This window comes from Heterodontus francisci, chromosome 13, assembly GCF_036365525.1.
Source record: "Heterodontus francisci isolate sHetFra1 chromosome 13, sHetFra1.hap1, whole genome shotgun sequence".
Classification (NCBI taxonomy): domain Eukaryota; kingdom Metazoa; phylum Chordata; class Chondrichthyes; order Heterodontiformes; family Heterodontidae; genus Heterodontus; species Heterodontus francisci.
The window spans coordinates 7,254,377-7,279,153 of NC_090383.1; the positions used below are offsets into that span (position 1 = coordinate 7,254,377).

Here is a 24,777-nt window from a genome sequence, read left to right on the forward strand (position 1 = left end):
ACAAAAATAAGCCAACTGGTTTGGTCTAACTTCACAAACCCAACATCACAAGTTTGTGATCACATAAGCTAGGGCACAACGGTAGGCAGAAAACCTCCAAAGCATGTCCCCACAGAACAGAAAAAACACACATTCCACAGTGCCGTATATTCATTTCACAGGGTCAGACAATAAATGAACGGGGAAAAAAAAAAAAATCAGCTCACTCACTCAACTCACAGTTCAAAAGAAATTTAGTAATGAGAATTTGCAACAAATGAGAAATGGGGTTGAATTAAAAAGAAGAAAACAAAATGGATTGTTTGTAGGGAAAAAAAATCTAAACCAAAATCCAACAGGGATAACAGGAACAGGATTTACTATTTATGTCTGGTGTTTTATTTATGATGCAGTTTAGCACAGGAACAATCCTACATATACTGACTCACTTTATTGAGCTGTCACAGCCAGTGTTAAACCAAGTATAATCCAGAACTGCAAAGATGTACTATTATTGTCAATGCAATAGGTAACTCAAGCTAGGAAAGGCACATTTGTAAACTTGCGAATGCCAAAATAGTATAACTTTACTAATTGTTTGGTTTTCACCACAGTACCAAGTTATCAGCCACAAAAACCAGAAAGAAATAAATCCCTTTTTGTCTGGCTTTCATTGAGCTAATTATCCAGAAATTCTGTTAAATTAACTTCTATCTGGCCACAAAAATCAAGAAAACAATCAGATTTATATTTTGCTCAGCTGGACAGCTAGCTCTACATGAGTCGACACAGACTCTTTTACCTGGGCTGAATGGCCTCCTGTGTTGCAATATTCTATGAATCCCTGATTCTATGAATTTCAGTCTTCAAACTGGTATCAATAGGAAGTTAATCCGAAAGAAGTAAACAGAGCTTCTCCTGCACACTTCAACACTCTTGATAAATATAGCTCTCATGTTGTACATCATATGATGTTTATTAAGTAGCCAGATTCCTACACACCAACATTTATTAATGTCTGGAATGAAACATTCCGTACAATGCGAGTGTATGGAAATAGGCATTTGGGCTGGAAGACCATGTAAAATAAATGTAATTGAATTCTTCATTTAATATTCAAATCCTCACCATGTAAATAATATAAAATCCAGTGCAAAACTCATGTTTCTAATGACCCAAGATAGGACTTGTAGGCTGGAACCATCATTCTTTTTCTGGGCCAGCGTACAACTTCAACATGCAACTATTACACCATCTATTTTCAAATTGGAGTTCACAGGTTCATCAGATTTCTGTTTGCTCAATCATGGACAGCCTCAAGAATTCCACATTCTATATTTCTTCTGTATTTACCACTTAGTAACACATTAATTCAGTTGCTGTTATTTAATAAAATGCATCACCTACAATGAAAGCACTGTTTTCCTTCTGATTAGCTCGCACAATCATTGGTACACAGAGTCCTTGAGAATATGTCAATACTTAAAATGGCCCTCTTATGCAGAAAAGTTTTAAACAGACTTATTTTACATCGGGAGACAGGAGAACATATTTTACTTTGCAGCAGTGGGGAGAACAACAGTGGTGGTGAATAGAATACTTGTCCACTCTTGGAACACAGTGTCAACAAACACTCCCAGATCAGGTGCAGCACGGGATAGATGTACAATAAAGTTCTATACTCTGCTACAATTGACCAATGCAGGACACCTCTTTGCACTAAAAATTTCAATTTTCCACGCCAAACGTTTAGGTGACCACTTTGAAAATTTGCCAGCTTTGAAGTTTTGCATTGCGAGTTCTCACTCGTTTGAGCCTGCATAAGCTAATTTCCCATAGCATACTGCCAGAAGAGGGAGGCAGACATACTTCCTGTAATCAACATGGCTGGATTCATTGTACCTTTTACCAAACATGGTATTTCCCCCAAATTATTGCAAGTGTCCTCTATAAACCCCGATTTCCCTAATTGCCAAGATTTTGCTCAATAATACGGATCATCATCCATTTTGGAGTATCTTTACGACTGTTCAGTGCCATCTTTGCCGAGCAAACTGTCCAGTGAATCCACAAGATCTATCTTTGTTGCATCTGATAATGAACATGTAATCTTTTAAGGTATATTATATATATCGACTGTGATTTAATTAGTAGCTCATGTTTAATTTATGTTCATTTTGGTTTCAGTGTTAAAGTCAAATTTATAAAAGTGCAATCTTGTCGGCTTGTTTTTTGCCAAACTGGGGTCAGTTGGTGGATTTTATTCTTTGGGTTTGTTGATCTTCAGAAGGATCATAAACAAATAAGTGACTGTGATCACAAAAAAGTTACAACCTAAACAATGACCAATACTTCAAGTGTCCCCATTTTGTAAAGATCTCATGCCCAGTGGCAAATGGCTGTGAGATCATTTTGTACATTATGTGGTAATGCCGACTTATGTATTTTTGAAATTTAGTGACAGTCCTACTGAAACGCTCCTCATTCAGATTTCTTAAAGTCAGCAGATGTCTTCAAACCTCCATTCTCAGCTGTCTCCCAAAAGATTCTGTCAGTTGTCCCATTACATCCCTAATAATTTTAACACAACATCTTTCTTAAAATAGCTGATGATCTCCATAACATGATCAATTCAGAACAGTCTCTGAAATTATGTTAATTGAGAAGTCATGACCCTCTTTGTCACTAGAAATGTGGTTGTTTACAAGAGGCTTGCCATCTGTAGAAAGATATAACTAACATCACGTTTGCAATCATGCTGTATCAATACTAGAAATATTTTAGTTACCGAACTGGTGGCTTGAACGCTTGCAATACAAGGTGTTTCTTACATAAAATTTGCGGATGTCAAAGATGTTTTCCCATCTTCTTCTTTGGCCTCATTGTCTCGAGAGACAATGGGTAAGCGCCTAGAGGTGGTCAGTGGTTTGTGAAGCAGCGCCTGGAGTGGCTATAAAAGGCCAATTCCAGAGTGACAGACTCTTCCACAGGTGCTGCAGATAAAATTGGTTGTCGGGGCTGTTACACAGTTCGCTCTCTCCTTGAGCTTCTGTCTTTTTTCCTGCCAACTGCTAAGTCTCTTCGACTCGCCACTCATTCGCCCCGCCTTTATGGCTGTCTGCCAGCTCTGGCAATCACTGAACTGACTCCCACGACTTGTGATCAATGTCACAGGACTTCATGTCACGTTTGCAGACGTCTTTAAAGCGGAGACATGGACGGCCGGTGGGTCTGATACCAGTGACGAGCTCGCTGTACAATGCGTCCTTGGGGATCCTGCCATTTTCCATGCGGCTCACATGGCCAAGCCACCTCAAGCGCCGCTGGCTCAGTAGGGTGTATATGCTGGGGATGTTGCCTCGAGGACTTCTGTGTTGGAGATACGGTCCTGCCGTCTGATGCCAAGGATTCTCTGGAGGCAGCGAAGATGGAATGAGTTGAGACGTCACTCTTGGCTGACATACGTTGTCCAGGCCTCGCTGCCGTAGAGCAAGGTACTGAGGTCACAGGCTTGATACACTCGGACTTTTGTGTTCCGTGACAGTGTGCCATTTTCCCACACCCTCTTGGCCAGTCTGGACATAGCAGTGGACGCCTTTCCCATGCGCTTGTTGATTTCTGCATCGAGAGACAGGTTACTGGTGATAGTTGAGCCTAGGTAGGTGAACTCTTGAACCACTTCCAGAGTGTGGTCGCCGATATTGATGGATGGGGCATTTCCGACGTCCTGTCCCATGATGTTCGTTTTCTTGAGGCTGATGGTTAGGCCAAATTCGTTGCAGGCAGCCGCAATCCTGTCGATGAGTCTCTGCAGACACTCATCTGTGTGGGATGTTAATGCAGCATCGTCAACAAAGAGGAGGTCCCTGATGACGACTTTCCGTACTTTGTTCTTCGCTCTAAGACAGGCAAAGTTGAACAACCAGCCATCTGATCTTGTGTGGAGGAAAATTCCTTCTTCTGAAGACTTGAACGCATGTGAGAGCAGCAGTGAGAAGATCCCAAACAGCGTAGGTGCAAGAACACAGTCCTGTTTCATGCCACTCAGGATAGGAAAGGAGTCTGATGAGGCACCACCATGCTGAATTGTGCCTTTCATATTGGAACTCAGTGATGCCATTGATTCTCTAGCCAGTGGAAAAGCCCCTGGAAAGGACGTCATTACCCCTGAAATAATCAAGAGTGCCAAGCTTGCTATACTCTCAGCACTCCATGAACTGCTTTACCTGTGCTGGGATGAGGGAGCAGTACCACAGGGCATGCGCGATGCCAATATCATCACCCTCTATAAGAACAAGAGTGACCGCTGTGACTGGAATAACTACCGTGGAATCTCCCTTCTCAGCATAGTTGGGAATGTCTTTGCTCGAGTTGTTTTAAACAGACTCCAGAAGCTGGCTGAGCGTGTGTCCCCTGAGGCACAGTGCGGCTTTCGAGCAGAGAGATCCACCACTGACATGCTGTTCTCCCTTCGCCAGCTACAGGAGAAATGCCGTGAACAACAGATGCCCCTCTACGTTGCTTTCATAGATCTCACCAAAGCCTTTGACCTAGTCAGCAGACGTGGTCTCTTCAGACTCCTAGCATAGATCAATGTCCACCAAAGCTACTAAGTATCATCACCTCATTCCATGACAATATGAAAGGCACAATTCAGCATAGCGGTGCCTCATCAGACCCTTTTTCCCCATATATACTATACATATTCTAGTTCCAGTCTATAACAGACTGGTACAACACCTTTAACATAGAAAATGTCCCAAGCATTTTAGAGGGTGGAAAAAAGATAGAGTATATTAAGAAATGAACAGGCAATGAGCCACAGGTAGCAACACCATGAGTAGTGCTTGATCCATCAGTTTGGAATTGACAAGGCTTTTGAGGGAGGGGAGAGAAATGGAAAAGGTTGCAGAGATTTAAGGAGGGGGCTTCCAAAGAGTAGTGGTCAGAGAAATGGAAACTCTGCCAGCCTTAGCCATACTGCCCAGTACACTAACATCTATAGCCAACACGCACCGTCAATGCTCATATGAACCCAAAGGGGACCCAGCACCATCAGAACCATACTTATCAATACCTTTAGGAGGAGGGGAGGGGGAAAATATTGCCAAAGAAAACTGGCAAAATAAAGCTTTCAAGACTAATAAGGTTTCTTCACAATATAAATACGACAATTGGGTGTTGTCATTCTCTTAGTTAGAGCAACCTTGGCAACTAATTTATATTCTCCCTTCACTTTCTTCAATGGGTGAATTCTTGACGATCAAGTTTTGGAACGTGCACATTGAGAAATGGAATGCTTGCCCTCTTTTCTGCATCAAGCAGTTCCAAATCACGCATCTCACATCTAAGAATATCTCAACGAGTTTTAAGTGCAGCCTCAGAAGAGCGCCTTAACTGCACAAGTGTGAAATTCAATTTCCCTACAGTAAACATTCATATTGCCTCTGAATGAGAAGTCTGAATTGGTGCAGTTTGGGCTTTGGCCTCACAGTGATAGGAGTTCGATTAACACTGACTAACTTCATTTCATAAAGCAGTCTCTCAGTCACCGAACAGTATTGACTTTCAACCCATCAATATGGATTGATCTCATATAAAATATCAGATAAAAGAAGAGTACGCAAACGTAGTGTAGCATCGAGGCCATATCTTCTCTGATGCAACACTGTTAACTTCCAGAACAGAAGCCTGGTTAAAGAAAATGTTGGCAGGGCACAGGAGAAAACTGAATTCAGTCCTACACTCAGTACTATAGTCACAAACTTATCATGGCTATGAACAGAATTTTATAACACGGAGGTAATAAGACTATAAATAAATTATATTAAAGCAGTCACTGTATATGAAAAGAAAAGCTATCCATTACTTTTAAAACTGCAAACTAAAAATCTGCAGCATGTTGGCAGGAAAGATGCAATTTAAGCTAAGACATCGCAATAGCATAGCACCTGCAAGTAATTCCCTATAATGCTAATAATTTTCACTCCCTACTCAGCACCTACTCATCATTAAGCAAGATTGTTTACAACTGCTACCATAATATTTTCATCCAGGCAAAGAAAATATACAAATAATTTGTTCAAATACCATGTCTCAAGTCTGAATGGCTTATTCCTGACACTTTGCTTTTCAACTGAGCCTATGATGTCCTTGTTTTATTTCATAATGTTGACAGATTGTGGAGCCACATACACAAAAAAAAATTAAGGCTGCAACCAGAGGTACAGACATCAGAAAAAAGTAAAAAAGTATCTTTCCACCACAACAGGGGAAAAAATATTTTACTGCCCATACAAGACTGTAACATTATTCTGTATTGTTGCCTCATAATATACTTGCAGCCATTGTGCATTTTGCTTGTTAAATTATTCCCAGCTTTCTCATTCTAGATCAGCTTGTAGACATAAAAGTTCATAAACTGTTCTGGGGAAGAATTTGCAATAATACCTCAACTGCCATGCAATTTTGTGTACCTGCAGGGTAAATATCAGTCAGATGCAATTTAAATCATACCATCTTACCCACAAAGAATTGAAAAAGCCTTTAGAAACATACAACACCAATACCTCAAAAAGGGCGAGAAGACTGAAATACAACCTCAGGGTGCTGCTGGCATTCATATAGAACTCTCAGCTTATTATGTCCCAAACAGAAATCCAACTGAACTAGAAATCATGCGTCATATATCCCATATCTGCACCACTATCATCATTTAACATTGCCCCTTGAAACTGACAACTGGCTGCACTAACAGTCCCTAATAAAATGTATATATCAAGTACAAGTGTAATTCCCAGAAACAACCCTCATTTCCCATCATCTGAGCCTATGATGTTCATGTTTCATGTGTTAATGTTGACAGACATCCCTTCTTTCCAGGCACAAATTGTGGAGCCCCCACCACGCCACATACACATAAAAATAAACAATTGAGTTGTCTCAGCAACCAGAAGCACAAACGTAGATCGGATAATTCTGCAATACTATAATTCAGGTGAACACCACTGGATCCACTGTATGACACTCACAAAAGTGCCAATTTATATTTAAGGAAGAGATTTTTTTTTTAATGCTTTAATGTCCTCCCCAGCTTTGTGTGAAGACAAAGAAGTCTGTTCATTTGCAGACAGATGTTCATTAGTGCTTCCAGGGTAGACTGAAAAGCGTGAGATATCGACTTAGACACTGGAAGAGTGTGTGTGTGTTTCTCTTCCTTTCTTTTGACAGACTGCGCTTCAAGGCCTACTCTGCTCCTATGACAACCAGAAGCCTTGCCTCAGCAGCCTGCCACCCGGCAGAGACCTTTCCCCGACCAGGAAAGGCAGTGAGGAGATGCCGATCATGACAGGAGGCAAGGTCTCCCCTCCCTCTTCCCCACTGACAGATGGAGAGACAGCCTCACACATACACACACCGGCTTCCAGAACACACCCACCTGTGGATTTCTTCTCTTTCGGCATGTTTTCCCCTTCTCTGTCGCTGGCGTTGTTTGCCCAAGAGCGGTGTGACAAGACCGAGTACTTCTACCGGCCTACGCAGGTTACCTTTTATCCCACTCTCACTTTCTCTGCCTGCCTCTCACAGCCGACAGACTCCCGTCTATTTTCTGCTCGGAGCACGGCGCGTCCCGCTCAACCTAGCTTGATGGTTTGGCCCCGCCCTCCGACAGGAGGAGGCGGGGCGAACCAGCTTCTTTCGACGTCCATGGGTTGATTGACTTGCCAATCATCCTCGGACGCGTACTCTATTGGTGCACCCGAATGTTCAAGGCCGGTTGCGCCGCCGTCACAAGTTTTCGGCAGTAATAATTTTCGTTTAAGTGATTTATCATGAAAGAAAAGGATTAAGATATGTGAACGCGGCTGGTTACCAGGGGTTTATATATTTAGATATATTATAGATTTGTATAGTTATTACTGTGTTTAAGGGACGGAACTATTTAAAGCGACACACGGAATAGAGGAAGGAGGTTCACTGATGTGATTCCGGGTCAGGGGTTGGCATGCCGCTTCGCATTCTGATTGGTGGAGCTTGGCGCGGCGGTAGCCTAGCAACGGCTTGAGAGGGGAGTTTGAAATGATGCTGAGGCGTTGGGCAGAGGCCGCGGTTTGTGGTGCTCATGGCGCAGGACAGGCCGGGCTCCAGCTTGCTGATTGTGCTGTTCCTCCTCATCATCATCCCGCCCGTGTTGGGAAGTAGGCATTTGACTATTTACCTCTCTCCTGGTGTAGGATCAGCGGAGTGAAATGCTTTGCTCTCATTATGGAATGGTATCTGGGCAGGGGGAGGTTTAAATAGAAAAGGCTTGCATTTATATGGCGCCTTTCACCACTTCAGGACGTCCCAAAGCCACTTCACAGCCCATGAAGCACTTTTACAGTGTAGTCACTGTTGTAATGTAGGGAACGCAGCAGCTAACGTGTGCACAGCAAGATCGCTTAAACAGCAATGTGGTGATGACCCAGATAATCTGTTTTTGTGATGTTGATTGAGGGATAGATATTGGCCAGGACACTGGGGAGAATTCCCACTGTTCTTTTTCGAAATATTGCCATCTGTTCTTTTATCTTGACCTGAGGTGGGGCCTTGGCTTAACATATCATTCAAACTGTGACATCTCTGACAATGCAGTGCTCCCTCAGTACTGCACTGAGAGTGTCAACCTGGATTTTGTGCATTGCCCACCTCAGTTCACCTCCGGTTAACACCCTATCCAAGCCTTTGCTATCTCCTAGACTTGACTATTTCAACACATTCCTGGCCGGCCTCCCATTTTCCACCCTCTGTAAACTTGAGGTCATCCAAAACTTTGTTGCCCGTGTCCTAGCGCATGGGATTGGGGGTAGTGTATTGCGATGGATAGAAAATTGGTTGGCAGACAGGAAACAAAGAGTAGGAATAAATGGATCTTTTTCCGAATGGCAGGCAGTGACTAGTGGGATACCGCAGGGATCGGTGCTAGGACCCCAGCTATTCACAATATATATTAATGATTTAGATGAGGGAACTAAATGTAATATCTCCAAATTTGCAGATGACACAAAATTGGATGGGAGGGTGAGTTATGAAGAGGATGCAGAGAGGCTTCAGGATGATTTGGACAAGTTAAGTGAGTGGGCAAATACATGGCAGATACAGTATAATGTGGATAAATGTGAGGTTATCCACTTTGGTAGCAAAAACAGGAAGGCAGGTTATTATCTGAACAGCTATAAACTGAGAGAGGGGAATATGTAACGAGACCTGGGTGTTCTCGTACACCAGTCACTGAAGATAAGCATGCAGGTGCATGCAAATGGTATGTTGGCCTTCATAGCGAGAGGATTCGAGAACAGGAGCAGGGATGTCTTGCTGCAATTATACAGGGGCTTTGGTGAGGCCACACCTGGAATATTGTGTGCAGTTTTGGTCTCCTTATCTGAGGAAGGATGTTCTTGCTATAGAGGGAGTGCAGTGAAGGTTTACCAGACTGATTCCTGGGATGGTGGGACTGAAGTATGAGGAGAGATTGAGTCGGTTAGGATTATATTCGCTGGAGTTCAGAAGAGTGGGGGGAGGGGGTGGGATCGGGATCTCATAGAAACCTATAAAATTCTAACAGGACTTGACAGGGTAGATGCAGGAAGGATGTTCCTGATGGTGGGGGAGTCCAGAACCAAGGGTCATAATCTAAGGCTATGAGGTAAACCTTTCAGGACTGAGATGAGGAGAAATTTCTTCACCCAGAGAGCGGTGAGCCTGTGGAATTGGCTACCACAGAAAGCAGTTGAGTCCGAAACATTGTATGTTTTCAAGAAGGAGTTGGATATAGCTCTTGGGGCAAAAGGGATCAAAGGATATGGGGTGAAAGCCGGAACAGGCTACTGAGTTGGATGATTAGCCATGATCATAATGAATGGCGGAGCAGTCTTGAAGGGCCGAATGGCCTACTCCTGCTCCTATTTTCTATGTTTCTAATTCACATCAAGTCCTGTTCACCCATCACCCTTGTGCTCGCTGACCTACACTGGCTCCTGGTTATGTGACGCCTCAATTTTAAAATTCTCACCCTTGTTTTCAAATCCCTCCATGCCGCTGCCTCTCACGATCTCTGCAATCACCACCAGCCCACAACCCTCCAAGATAGATATCTATGCTCCTCCAATTCTGGTTTCTTGTGCTCTCCTGGTTTTGTTTGCTCCGCCATTGGTGGCTGTGCCTTCAGCTGTCAAAGCCCTAAACTCTGGAATTCCCTCCGTGTGAAATTCTGTTTGATGACACTACTGTGAAACACCTTGGGATGTTTTAAATAAATTAAGTTGTTGTTGTGAAAGGTGCAAAATTAATACGTCCTTTTCCTTTTTATTGAGTTCAATGATCTCCTGGAGTAAGCGTTTGCTACGATATGCTGATTAAGAGGTCCCTCCCATTTGCTCCTTGTTTTGTGATGGTTTCGGAGCTGGCATTTTCCATTCCTTCTCTGCCCTTTCCCAGTCTGGCCAATGATCAAAGCTGTAATCTTCCTGATCCATGTTGTTGATTGCCAAACTCTAAGGTACATTTGCTCACTGACCATCTTTCTGTGAGGTGGGGAGAAAACAGTTTTGTAAAAATAAAAGATACATATATGTATGCACTTATACACACAAAAACATAAACTTCAAAATTCCTGGGTTGGGAGAGGGTGTAATTTTGTCCGCAGAAGGGTGAATCAGTTTGGGCTGGGGTCGGTGTTGCTGATGCAATCTTCCGGGTGCCAGCAGCTTGCCCTGGATAGACAAATGACGCCATCCCTGGGACTTGGGATTAATAGAAATTATATAAACATCACGATCGAACATAATACAGTTTTCACATGGATTTTCTGCTGCTCCTTATTTAATGTAAAATAATAAAAAATAAAGCTCTGAAGAAAACTTTGGCATTTTTTCAAGCTAACTAAACCCAACCTAATTGGCCTTATCTTTTATGCTACAGGCTACCTGAACATGTACACCCTTTCTGCTATGTCTGAGAGAATGTGTGTGCATGTGTTATGCCTTTTAATTAACCCAATATGGATATGCCAACATTGACTGAAAACAAAGCCGACCATCTTTACTAATAAAGATGCTCCTTATTAGTATGATCAATGCAGCAAACTGACACCCCTGGGGTCGGTTTTATTGTTTCAAAGCAACAGGAACTTGCATAATAGTGGAAGAGCAATTCTCCCGACATGGTGTGAAATGCTAGGATTGTTTTGCATGACTTGCACTTCTTATCATTTACTCTGGTAACAGTGTAGATTCCATTTGGCTGGCTTTAATGTTGAAATAAAATGCATCTTTTAGGATTACAGCAACAGCTGAAAATGGAATTTCGAGCACCTTTTTAATGCAGGTAAATGTCCGTGGAGGTATTATCAAGAAAAGGTACAGCAAGCCAAAGCAGAAGACATTGGAAGGTGTGACCAAAAGCTTAAGTGGTGGGTTTCATGAGGAGAGGGCAGTGGAGGGGTTTAAAATGGAAAATTCAGTCTGTAGGAACCTAGACAGCTGAAGGCATAGCTTCCAGTGGTGGCATAAAGGGAGAAGAGGATACGCAAGAGGGCAGAGAAGCAGAGAATGGGTGGGAGTTTGTAAAGTTGGAGGAGGTTACAGAGATAAGGTGGGTAAATCCATGAAGAGATTTAATTTTAAGGATAAGAATTTTAAATTGGCTGTTGAGGGACTTGGAGCCATTGCAGAGTAATGAGGACAGGGGTGATAGGTGAGTAGGACTTGGTGCAGGATAGGATTCAGGCAGCAGAGTTTGTATGAGTTGAAGCTTATGGAGGGTAGAGGATGGGAGAACAATCAGGAGAGCATTGAAATAGTTAAGTCTGAAGGTGACTAAGGCACAATTGAGGGCTTCAGCAGCAGAATAGATGAGGTAGGGACGAAGGAGGACGATTTTATAGAGATGGAAGTAGATGATATGTGGTTAGAGCTTAGGCCAGCGTCAAATAGGAAGCCGAGTTTGCAAACTATTGTGTTCAGCCTTAAGCAGAATCATTCTTCTCAGTGTTTAGCTAGAGTAAATTGTGACTCATCCAAGACTGGATGTTGGACAAGCAGTCAAGGCAATGAGACAGGTGTTTCAAAACCCATCCACTTGTACAGAGCTAAGATCAGGCCCTGTGTCTTCAAATTATGTCACCAAAGGGCAGCATGTAGATGAATAAGAGGAGGAATCAAGGGTAGACCCTTGCGGGAGGTTGCCACTGGAAGTTGTGGTGCATGACTGGGAAGAAAAGCTATTGCTGGAGATGTTCCAGCTGAGTGAATAGATAAGAGATGGAAATTGAAATAAGCAGTACAACAGCAAAGAGGCAATGGAGGAGAATGGTCTGGTCAACTATGTCAAAGGTTTCGCAGAGATCAAGAAGGATGGGGAGGGATAATGTAAAAACGTTAAGTTGAAGCTTTCATCTCCAACATTATGTAATAATTTTCTAATTTTTGACCTCTACGTCTTTTTTGGGGAAAAATAGCTTTACAAATAATTTTTTATAATGTTGTGGGTTAGATTATATCCTTTCACATCTGAGATTTGGGTCCAAACCCAGTCCAAAATGATTGTTGAAAGATTTCCCTGTACGTTGCCTACAGCAATCTTTTAACGCGCTTCAATTGTTATAAATTTAATTGTAAACTTGCATAGAGAAGCCAATAATTATTTTTTCCATTTTGATTTTATTTATAGACACAGACAGCAGTATTACAAAAAAGAAAACCAGTCATACTAAAAAGGAGGTGAGACATCTATATAAGCAAATGTTTGTTCTGTTTAAAAACAAATTAGAAAATCCCTTCTTTTGTAAATGTCATTACAAGTTTTTGTTTTGATCATTACTGCAATTTTGAACACCTTATCATAAAGTTCAGAGATGGACAGTAAAGATGCTTGCAAGACCTGAGCCTCTAAATTATGAAGAAAATCTCAAAACTGATTTAGTTTTTATTAGAGAAAGGAAGATTGAGGAGGACTTGATTCCAGGCTTTTAATGATGAAAAATATAACTTGAATCATGAAGGCAGATGAAAAATATAACTTGAACAATGAAGGCAGAGGACATTTGTACAAAATTAACAAACTTCAAGTGAAACCAGGGATCAGAAGAATATTTGAGTGGTGTGCATGTGGAATAGAGTCCAAGCAACAGGCATAGTTAACGTTTCAAAAGGCATTTGCTACTCTGGGATTTGTAAAGGACGGCTTGATTAGTCAATTGACTGCTTTTTAATTGAGGAACTCAGTACTCAAATAAAGGGTACTTTGCTTATCTCCCTATTCTTTAATCCCCTCCAGCTCTACAACCCTCTGAGGTCTCTGCGTTCCTCCAATTCTGGCCTCTTGCGCGTCCCTAATTTTAATTGCTGCACCTTTGATGGCTGTGCCTTCAGCTGTCTGGGCCATAAATTCTGGAATTCCCTCCCTAAACCTCTGTGCTACTCTACCTCTCCTTCTTTAAGGTGTTCTTTAAAACCTACCTCTTCGGCCACGCGTTTGTCATCTGCCCTAATATCTCCTTATGTGGCTGAGTATCAAAATTTATTTGATAACACTCCTCTGAAGTACCTTGTGACCTTTTACTGCAGTAAAGGTGCTATATAAATGCAAGTTGCTGCTGTTCTTTTACAGATAGATGTTAGATGAAATCTAATAAAGAAAAATGGTGCATTTTTGGCAGGAAGAAAAAGAGGAAATATATACTAACTGAAGTTGTATAAAAATATAGAAAGCATTTTATTATTTTTATTTATTTATTATTTAGAGATATAGCACTGAAACAGACCCTTCGGCCCACTGTGTCTGTGCTGACCAACAACCACACATTTATACTAATCCTACATTAATCCCATATTCCTGACCACATCCCCACCATTCTCCTACCACCTACCTACACTAGGGGCAATTTATAATGGCCAATTTACCTATCAACCTGCAAGTCTTTGGCTGTGGGAGGAAACTGGAGCACCCAGTGGAAACCCATGCGGTCACAGGGAGAACTTGCAAACTCCGCACAGGCAGTACCCAGAACTGAACCCGGGTCGTTGGAGCTGTGAGGCTGCGGTGCTAACCACTGCGCCACTCGGATCATAAAGAGGCACAAGGAGTGCAAAATCAGAGATATCAGAGCTAAGCCTATACAAGCCATTGGCTAGTTCACAGATAGAATGTTGTGCACAGATTTAGGTGCCTTAGTTTTGCAAGGATGTCAAGTCCATGATGATGTTGCAAAAGATATTTACTGAGATGATACTGGGGACGATCGGGAGTAATTTGAGGAGAGACTAGAGAATCTGGGACTTTTTTAACTGGAACACAGAAGGTTTTCAAGAGAATTAACGAAGTATTCAAAATTATGCTGCATTTTACGAACTAGTGAAAAACTATTTCTGCTGGTTGGTGTGTCATTAACTACAGGGCATAATTTAAGTTCACCAACAAAAGAATAGAGGAATTGTTTATAGGAAGTTTTTCTACTGTTACAACCGAGGAGAGAGGAGTGCATTGTCTTTTCTAGTTCCACGTCTCCACAGGTCACAACATCATATTTTAGATGTTTACCCAGTTACCGCTCTGGTCAATCATATGCTCTACTCTTTATCCCAGAATAAAATACACCAACCAGCTTTCTTTAATAAACAACAAAATTATCAGTTTATTATAAAAACAAGGCTTATCCAGTAATGAAGCAAAGCATTAACACACAGATTGAAATATGAAAGTTCCCTTTTTAAATACCCCACACAAACTCTCGCACACACTGAAAAAAATAAAGTAATTCTCTCTGCAGAGGCCTTTTACAAAAAAAACTTTGGCCAAATATTTGATAATTCTTGGGGAGAAAAGTCAAGGTATGTAAGGATGTCAGTTGTCCCTTTTGGTCTGGCATCTGGGTACATGGAGACAGGTCACTGGGATCTTTTCAGAAGCAGTTCATACTGGAGATGTCGAGAAATAGTCTGGTAGGCTTTCCAGGAGAAATGTGGCATCAGGGGTTTCAGTTATCACACTCTGGATTTGTAGGGTTTTTTCAAAGAAGTAGAGAAAGAGGAGCTGACACTCTGAATTTCTCAGGGTCTCTTAGAGAGGTGCAGGAAAGGTGAGCTGGGGGTTTCTTTTCAGCAGGCTACAAAACCAGCTTCTTTTCAACACTGTCCACAACCCAACTGAACCAAAACAATATCTCAGAAGTGAAACCATCTCCTGACCCTCATAAATCTTGACATGTTACTTCTCTAAACATCTCCCCCAAGTCACCAAGTCTGTTCTTTATTGAGCTTAAGGCATGTGATATCCAGTAAAGGTTGTTTTCAAATAAGACCTCTGTGTCTTTTCAATGAACTTTCAACAAAAAAACGAAGTCCAGCATCTATGAAATCTTCAGTCTTCCAAAATGAATCCATTTCCACACTTTAAATATGAGTCTTCAAAAAATATTTAACAAAAAATTGAAGCACTTTCATAACACTACACAGAGAGCATTGTTAAGGTATGGAGTTCTCTTTTAGAAATCGTGATGGAAGCAGAATCTACAATAGCACTTAAAAGGGAAGTGGATATTTATTAGTATATAAAAAGATAAAATGCCATGCGAGAGGGCAGAGGAATGGGACTGAGTGGATAGTTCTTTCAGATAACCAGTTCAGGCACAACAGTCTGAAATGCCTTGTCCTGTGCTGTGCAATCCTTAGATTCTAATCTCTAATCAGTGCTGAATTAGCTGCTCTAAAGCAGGCCAGCAGTAGAAACTGGTCTCTATCCCAGGATAATGGGAAGAAAATCTCGAACTCATACTGCTGATTACTAACCAGTGACTTCTACTGAAAAGTGCACATTAGCACAGAATTGTTACAGTGCAGAAGGCCATTTGGCTCATCGTGTCCACACCAGCTCTCCGAAAGAGCAATTCACTTAGTGCCATTCCCCTTCCTTATCCCCGTAACTCTGCACATTCTTCCTTTTCATAAAACAGTCTAATTTCCTTTTGAATACTTCAAATGAACCTATCTCCAGCACCAGGCAGTGCATTCCAGACCTGCATGAAAAGGTTTTTCCTCATGTCGCTTTTGCTTCTCTTACCCATGACTTTAAATCTGTGCCCTCTCGTTCTCGATCCTTTCACAAGTGGGAACAGTTTCTCCCTATGTACTCTGTCCAGATCCCTCATGATTTTGAATACCTCTATCAAATCTGCTCTCAGCCTTTTCTTTTCCAAGGAAAACAGTCCCAACTTCTCCAATCTACGTAACTGAAATTCCTCATCCCTGGAACCATTCTCGTGAATTTTTTCTGTACTCTCTCCAATGTCCTCACATCTTTCCTAAAGTGCGGCACCCAAATCTTTACGCAATACTTCAGCTGAGGTCGAACTAGTGTCTTATACATGTTCAACATAAATTCCTTGCTTTTGTACTCTATGCCCCTAATAATAAGGCCCAGAATGCTGTATGCTTTGTTAACCGCGCTCTCAACCTGTCCTGCCACGTTCAATGACTTATGCACATATACACCCAGGTCCCTGTGCTCCTGCACCCCCTTCAGAATTGTACCCTTTATTTTATATTGTCTCTCCGTGTTCTTCCGACCAAAATGAATCACTTCACATTTCTCTGCATTGAACTTCATCTGCCACCTATCCACCCATTCCACCAACTTGTCCATGTCCTTTTGCAGTCCTGTACTATCCTCCTCACAGTTCACAATGCTTCCAAGTTTTGTATCATCTGCAATTTTTTTTTCCACAGGTCACGTAGAATGGCACTTGGGTCAAGGCAACGACAGGCTGCTATATCTATGGAACCACAATTTCTATTGGCTGAATTTTTGCCATGGAGGTGGGAAACAGGAGCAGGGCCTGTTTTTGGGTCAGAAACCTGCCTCTGGGGGAAGCTGATTAAAGTTCAGATATTTACGTGGGGAAGCCCTTAATTGGTGTGGAGACGGGATTCCTGTCCACTTAGAGCCAGTATGGGTGGGAACAGAGGCGGGTCAGATGAAGTGTGGGACTCATCCCATGGCAGCCATCACTGAGGCTGCTGGTTGTCCTGAGGGAAAGATCTGCAGGTTGTGCCAAAGCCTTACACTGCACCAGAGGGAATCGAACTGTCACCGGGGAGCCAGAGGCCTGGCAGCTCCTCGTTTTATTGATGCTGATCTGGATCTAATGCTGGAGGTGAGGAGGGAAGGGCCTCTGCTCAGAGGGTGGCAGGAGGAGGCCACCTCGTTTTGCAGCAGGGGCACCTTTGTTCAGCGTAATCTCCCTCCGCACCCTCTTCCTTCTGCTCCTCCTCTGATGAGCTGTCTCCTTCCATGGCCTCATTGTCCTCAGGATCCGCACTTCCCTGCAGGACCATGTAATGGAGAGTGCAGCAGACCACCACAATGACCAAGACCCTTGCGGGAGGGTATTGGAGGACACCACCCAAACAGTCCGGGCACCGAAATACCATCCTGAGAAAGCCTGCTCAATGGTGGTCCTACTGAGCTTGTGGCATTGATTGTATTGTCTCTGTGCCTCTATCTGGGGCTCTTGTAGAGGGGTAAATAGCCATGTCTTCAAAGGATTTCTCTAACCCATGGGATCCATCCATGCATTTTGGGTGGTTGGAGTGAAGATCTGGACTGGCGGAGGATGGACCGCCAGGAAAGCGAGCGCACACATGGAGAAAGCTTTTGTGGTTGCAGACCAGTTGGATGTTGAGTGGAAGCCCTTCCTGTTGATGGATCTCATGGGCCAGTCACTGTGTGCCTTGATGGCCACATGGGTGCAATCGATGCCCTGCACCTGCGGGAATCCAGCAATGGAGGCGAAACTCAATGCCCTCTGTCCCTGTGAGGCCGTGTCCATTGTCAAATGAATGTGCTGTCCAGCCCTCTGGCAAAGAGAGCATAATTCACCAGCGAGATGCAATTGTGTGCAGCCATTTGCGAGATGCCACCAGAGTATGCAGCTGATCCTTGGAAGGAGCCACAGTGACTTTGTCAGCAGGGCACGGCAACCAATCCTGCGAGTTGCGAGGTCTTTGCAATGAGGGCATAGATGTCAATGACCATCTGCCCGGAGTGTCGCAGTCTCCTGCGACATTTGGTCTCGGTCATCTACAAGTACCTCAGTCTTCGGCAGTAGATCTGTGTTAAGGGTATAGCCTTCATTACCTTCCTGTCGCTCTTTCCTCTCCTTTGCCCTCCAGATGCCCGGAGCTCTCCCCTTCCTGTGGAGGTAGTTGCACCTCATCGCCACTGAGCCCAAAATCTGACAGTCGTGCCCCAATGCCAGCTGAAGCCTTCCTTTTGAAGAGGTTACCATCCCATTGTGATTGGCAGCCTTTCTACTTGTTCTTCTGACCCCGTGATGTTTGCGGGGTGCTGGGCCTCATTCGATGCCTGGGTGCTGAGTTGCCACTTTCCCTGCCACTTGTGCACCCCCTTACCAAGTGCCCAGTCCCCCTTTGCCCCACTGACTCTCTTATGGGGCCGGGGTGATGGCCTGGGACAGCCATGGCTGGCTGCTCACTCTGTATTTGCCTCCCCTCAGCTGTTAAGAAACTGACAACCCTTGAAACCAAGGAACACCTTTAAATATTCCACCCTCCCCCTCTTAACAAGATTTTCAACTACTTTAATTGGCCTCAATTGGGTTGAGAGTGGGATTCCTGTCTCGCCCTCCACCCCCCGGCCCTGCTGATTACTGCTGACACTGTGATCAGCACTTTGAAATTTACATGCCGCCCGCACCGGCACTTCTGGACAAACCCCCCCCCCAACTCAATCTCTGTTCCCACCATCAGGTGCCCCCAAAATTCAGCCCTACATGTGTTGCCGACTCTTAGAGATGGCATGAGGGAAAAATCTAGGGGAAATTAAAAATTGGTCTCTCAAAAAACTGTGTTCAGATTCATTGTTACTGATGTTGAATCAATCCCAAATAATCCTATATTTTCAGGACATGGAAGATGAAAATGGTGAAATGCAATTGGAGGAGATGTTGAAAAGAAATCATGTTACCAGCGAGTCAGCGACAGCCCAGAAAGGACAGCCTTCACCCAGTGCAGAAGAAAATGAGGATAATGATGAAAAATTCCAAGAGACAAATAATGGTTCAAAGCAGAATTCGCAAGGTAAGAAAGCTGTACAACAGTGAAACAAGGCAGGAAGAGTATAGGAATCCAAAATCGTTTATATTTTGGTACATAAACAAGCAAAATTAGCTTTAAAAAAACTGTACTCAAGATTTTCAGTGTTTCTCAGGACTGTATCTCTTTCAACATCACTAACATCATTTTATAGAGTGTGATGAGGCAGAGAACAAATGGTTCCCAATGCTTTGCTAATGCCACTCTCTAACTGTCCACTTACAAGTGCTTCAGGAGTCACATTATAGAATAGAATCATAGAATGGTTACAGCACAAAAGGAGGCCATTCGGCCTGTCGTGTCCATGCTGGCTCTCTGCAAGAGCAACTCATCTAATCCCACTCCCCTGCCCTTTCCCTTGCAAATTTTTTCCCTTCAGCTGGCTATCCAATCCCCGATTATATTTATTTTATTTATTTATTTAGAGATATGGCACTGAAACAGGCCCTTCGGCCCACCGAGTCTGTACTGACCATCAACCACCCATTTATACTAATCCTACATTAATCCCATATTCCTACCACATCCCCACAATTCCCCTACCACCTACCTATACTAGGGGCAATTTATTATGGCCAATTTACCTATCAACCTGTAAGTCTTTGGCTGTGGGAGGAAACCGGAGCACCCGGCAAAAACCCACGCGGTCACAGGGAGAACTTGCAAACTCCGCACAGGCAGTACCCAGAATCGAACCCGGGTCGCTGGAGCTGTGAGGCTGTGCTGCCCATCTGTCTCTACCCTCCACTCTCGGGTAGAGCATTCCAGATCCTAACCACTCACAGCCTAAAAAAAAAAAGCTCTCAAGTCACTGGTTCTTTTAGCAACCACCTTAAATCAGTATCCTCTGGCTCTCAATCCTTCCATCAACGGGATCAGTTTCTCCCTATCTACTGTCGAGACACCTCATGATTTTGAACACGTCTATCAGATATTCTCTCAACCTTCTCCAAGGAGAACAACCTCAGTTCCTTCAATCTATCCACATAACTGAGTTCCCTCATCCCTGGAACCATTCTTGTAAATTTTTTCTGCACCTCCTCTAAAGCCTTCACATTCTTCCTAAAATGCAGCGCCCAGAATTGGACACAATATGCCTGTTGAGGCCAAACCAGAGTTTTATAAAGGTTCATCATAACTTCCTTGCTATTGTACACTAGGCTTCTATTTATAAAGCCTAGTATCCAGTATGCCTTTTTAACCACTTTCTCAACCTGTCCTACCATCTTCAACAATTTGTGGTTGTTGGTGTTGATCCCTAACAATGGTAAGAATAAAATTTAGCACTATATTCAGCAACTCGGTATAGGCATATCATAAGGTCAAAGTTACTGTAACAATAACTTTAAATGTTTATTGCAGATCTAAGTTGAAAATAATTCTTTGGTTACTATCAAACATCATGTAATGTGCAGATTTACCAATAATTCCATCATTGCTCAATGTGCATAGAATACTAAAACGATTGAACATTTTCAGTCTTAAACACCTGTGACATTTTGGGTACAATAGATCAGCAAGAAACAGTGAAAAGCAAGCAAGTGCAGGAAATGGAAGAATTCTATCAGAACGGTAGCAAAATCCTGAAAAGGTCTAGAGATAAGAATCTGAGGAAGGAGTGAGTATGAGCAAATAAAATCTGAGTGGTGGTTATATTTTGTGCTAAAGTTAAAGATGTCACTGTGGTAGATTAGACATTTGTGTACCTTTTCCCACAACTTTAAGTGTCCAGTGTTCCCATCTAAAGTGTCATATGCGAACAAGGAAAGGTCTTATCATCTTTAATCAATAAACTATGGCTAAAATTTCCAGGCTTTTAGAATATGATATTCTCTCAATTTTTTTCTCTCAAAATCCTGTGAAAGGACCTTTTCTACTACAATCTTGTAAGATGTCCCTTTCATGTTCAATAGTTGCTAATTGAAGATGATAAATGTCCTGTAGGATTAATAATGATCTGATTTGGAGTAACGTGCACACTGGATTTACTGAGATTCATGCTAGAGCACCATCCCTTTGACTATGTAAAAGAGCAGCACTCCAGCACACATAGCCCATTTTCAGTATGTGTTGAAGGGAGATCGCCATCACAGTCTAGCCTAAAAACTCGGGCATCAATGTCAAATGTCCCTGGCTGCCTGGCATTGGTGCACTTCCCTGGTGCTCCTTTGCCCCCTTCTCATATTTCTTGTGCTCTGTGCCTGGTGCTTTGGGAAAGTGTCCCCTGTACAATAGATGTCCAGTAGCCTGTGTCATGACAAATACACCCAGACCCCCAGTAAATTAGGTAAATAGGCAGACCTTGCATTATCCGATCAGGGCAGCCCAAGTGCAAATATTGCCCATGTGACACCAATGCCATTGGCACAGTTTTCAGACTGCATTGTTGGCCCCTCATGTTGCCTGATAAACCATTCTTCACATCAAACTTGGATAAAAGGGCCCTGAATTTGGCTCCTTGATATTCTGGATGGAAAGGAAATGAATATCCCAGGGAGCCATTCCACTAGTTACTCACAACCCCACTACTTCTGGCATTTCCTGCCAGAAGTAGCAGTTGGGCACATAATATGTCTACCCAAATACAGGCAAGCATATTATAACGGGGCATATGATGCCTTTCCCACTAATTGCAAAGCTGTGGCAAGGCACTGTATTGAATTTCCTTGCCTCCCATTTGGGACTCCACAGTACCATAAATTTGTCCTAGCATTTGCACTCAACACAGGAATGACCCTGATTCTGGGAAATTGCCTGGAGTCAGATGCAAGTCCTGCCCCATTGGAACAGGAAGAAAAATCCAAGATCAGCATTCAAGCTTACTGACCTATAATCGGAGGATCAAAAGAAGACTTTTTTTGGTTTTCCATATTGCGTTTGGGCACCAAGTTCCACCTTAGATTTAAATAACCTGTGAAATGAAATATTTAAATCATTCATTGCAATTACCTTAACTGTGACCTCAGAAAAGCACCCTTAGCTATACTAGTGAGTGAATTCAACTTCCCACGGCAGCTATTCTTATGGCTTCTTTGAATAACATCACCGGTTAGCATCAGATTATGAGGTGTTCTGAAGAAGGGTCACTGACCCGAAACGTTAACTCTGCTTCTCTTTCCACAGATGCTGCTAGACCTGCTGAGTGGTTCCAGCATTTCTTGTTTTTATTTCAGATTATGAGGAGTCTCTTGCTATTTATTTAGGCTTCTTATGAACTTATTTCACTTCGTACAATTATAGCTATCACGTAGATATTGTTTTCAAACCTAAGTTCAAGAGTTGAAAAGAATAACAGTACTTTCTCAAATCTTTATTACCAATTAAGTAACTTAGAGCTAAATTTCAGATTAGCTAGTATTATTGTTGGGTGATTAGCAATAAAAGCTGAGCAACTTAACTAGCACCTTTATCTTATTGAAGCATTCCCCATTGCTTTACCAAGAGTGGTAGTGTTGGTAAGGGGGGAACGGAGCAGGAGGTGGATGAAACATTTTAAGGGAGCCAACCAAAAAGTCAAGAATGTAAGTTTTGAGAAAGCTTTTGAAGATTAAAAGATACTCCGCAACATGGAGATCACTTAGGTTCACAACGCATCTGATAGTCTCCTGGATCATGCCAACATTTGGTGTTCATGATTATATCCTCGAAACTTTATCAGACAAACAATTGTTTCTTTTGTGTTTCACCTTATTGCGTCTGTAACATTGAATTTCCCTTGCTTCCCACATTTGTCATCGGCTTAGCTGCAATTACGCAGACTCTCGGGGTTCATCAGTCAGTCAGTGTGGGGCGTCTAACTAATGCCCCACACATCTCATGAATCCCTGGCACTCGATGCCGCAAATTGATTGGCGCATTCGGGCATTGACTTAGGGCCTTGAACGCCCTGGTCTATCAAGCATGCTCTCCTGGATCGCTTCAAGTAAACAACCTCCTAACATTAGATAATGCATTTCTTAATAATCCATTGCATTTTCTCCCTCTTTGACAATGCCACCTATCGTCCATTTCTCCATAATGACAGTCATGAACTTTCTGTAACCTTTTAAATTTTTGCTTATATGTTTTTAACATCCAATCATTAGTCGTGAGAATCGCTCAACTTTACAAAATCATTATCCGTATTAACCACCAGATTGACACAAAGTGAATGCTTCACCACTAAGTGATGAGAACAGTTTTTCCCCTCATATTCCTTTATCCTACTTGCTGAACAACACATAAACCCTGAAGAATCTGTCTGTCGCGCTGCTTTAAAGTGTAGAATAATATTTGGTGTGCTAAATTTACTATGTGCACTGTAAAGGTTTTTGATCCACTGAACCCTGATTCACCAATCTCAAAGTTGCTCAGCCTTTGTTTGCCAGTTCAAATTCATGCTGGTTTCCTTTTCTTCAACCTCATGCTTGCACAAAGCCTCCTCATTCTGGCACTGTTTCTTTTCAATTTTGTATCCACATTGATGCTCCTCTTAGGAGAATATAGTTGAATTTTTCTTTAAAGCCACCATTCCCAAACCAGTAATTAGCATTAACAAAACCAATTAAATGGCTCAAACAATTTTCTGAAAACAGTTGGAGTGGTTATTTTGTTTCCACACAAGCCCCATTACTTTCTCCTAAAATTAAATTCATAGCATAACTGTTACGATCGAAGCGGGAGGAGTGCATTGTCTTTTCTAGTTCCACTTCTCCACAGGTCACATCATATATTTATTTAAATGTTTATCCAGTTACTGATGCAGTCAATCATATACTCACCACCACCTTCTCATGGGCAATTATGGATGGGCAATAAATGCTGGCCTAGCCAGCAATGCCCACATCCCCCGAACTAATAAAAAAAACTCTACTTTTTATCCCAGAATAAAATACACCAACCAGATTTCTTTTAATAAACAACAAAATTATCAGTTTATTATAAAACAAGACTTGACCAGTAACGAAGCAAAGCATTAATACAAGGATTGAAATTTTACAGTTCCCTTTTTAAATTCCCCACACACAAACTCGCAAACACACACTGGGGAAAAAAGACACAAATTCTCTCTGCAGAGGTCTGATACAAAAAAAAATACTTTGGCCAAATACTTGCTAATTCTTGAAGAAAAAAGTGAAGATATGGAAAGATGTCAGTTGTCCCTTTTTGGCCACGTAGGCGGCTGTCACTGGGATATTTCTAGATATTTCAGGCGATGTTGAGGATCAGTTTGGCAGGCTTTCCAGGAGAAATGCGGCATCAGGAATTTCTGGCAGGCTTTTCAGGAGAAATGCAGCATCAATTTCTCTTTCTTCCAGCTGATTCTCAGGAAGTTCTCAAAGAGATGGAAGAGGGTGAGCTGATGGTGGCTGTTCTCTTGGCTGGTTTTCTCCAACTGCCTTCAAAACAGTTCACACCTCAACACACTGTCCAAAGCAAAACCAAAAACAATATCTCAAGAGTCAAGCCTCCTGACCTCTATAAATCTTGACCTGTCACTTCTCTATAAACATCTTCCCTCGGTCAACAAGGTTTCTGTTGTTTACTGCTTAAAGCACATGACTTCCAGCAAGACTGTTTTAAAACAACATCTCAGTGTCCTTTCAATGAACTGTCAACATAGCAAAGTCCAGCTTCTATGAAATCTTCAGCCTTCCAATCAATCCATTTT

The 24,777-nt window shown here is 42.4% G+C and overlaps 2 protein-coding genes across 3 annotated transcripts in view; one reads left to right on the forward strand and one right to left on the reverse strand.

The window, feature by feature from the left end:
• macrod2 (mono-ADP ribosylhydrolase 2) overlaps positions 1-7,633 on the reverse strand; it is a 916,639-nt gene extending 909,006 nt beyond the window's left edge. For both annotated transcript variants that reach the window (XM_068044311.1, XM_068044310.1), the window contains exon 1: positions 7,418-7,633. In XM_068044311.1, coding sequence (XP_067900412.1) covers positions 7,418-7,442 — 25 coding nt within the window. In that variant the 5' untranslated portion in view covers positions 7,443-7,633. The remainder of the gene's footprint in view (positions 1-7,417) is intronic.
• A 460-nt stretch (positions 7,634-8,093) lies between these two features.
• The window catches only part of LOC137376206 (protein sel-1 homolog 1-like), a 48,451-nt gene continuing 31,767 nt past the window's right edge, over positions 8,094-24,777 (forward strand). Inside the window, exons 1-4 of the mRNA XM_068044312.1 lie at positions 8,094-8,177; positions 12,688-12,737; positions 18,938-19,112; positions 20,640-20,745. Of these exons, the coding sequence (XP_067900413.1) occupies positions 8,102-8,177; positions 12,688-12,737; positions 18,938-19,112; positions 20,640-20,745 (407 nt within the window). The 5' untranslated portion in view covers positions 8,094-8,101. The remainder of the gene's footprint in view (positions 8,178-12,687; positions 12,738-18,937; positions 19,113-20,639; positions 20,746-24,777) is intronic.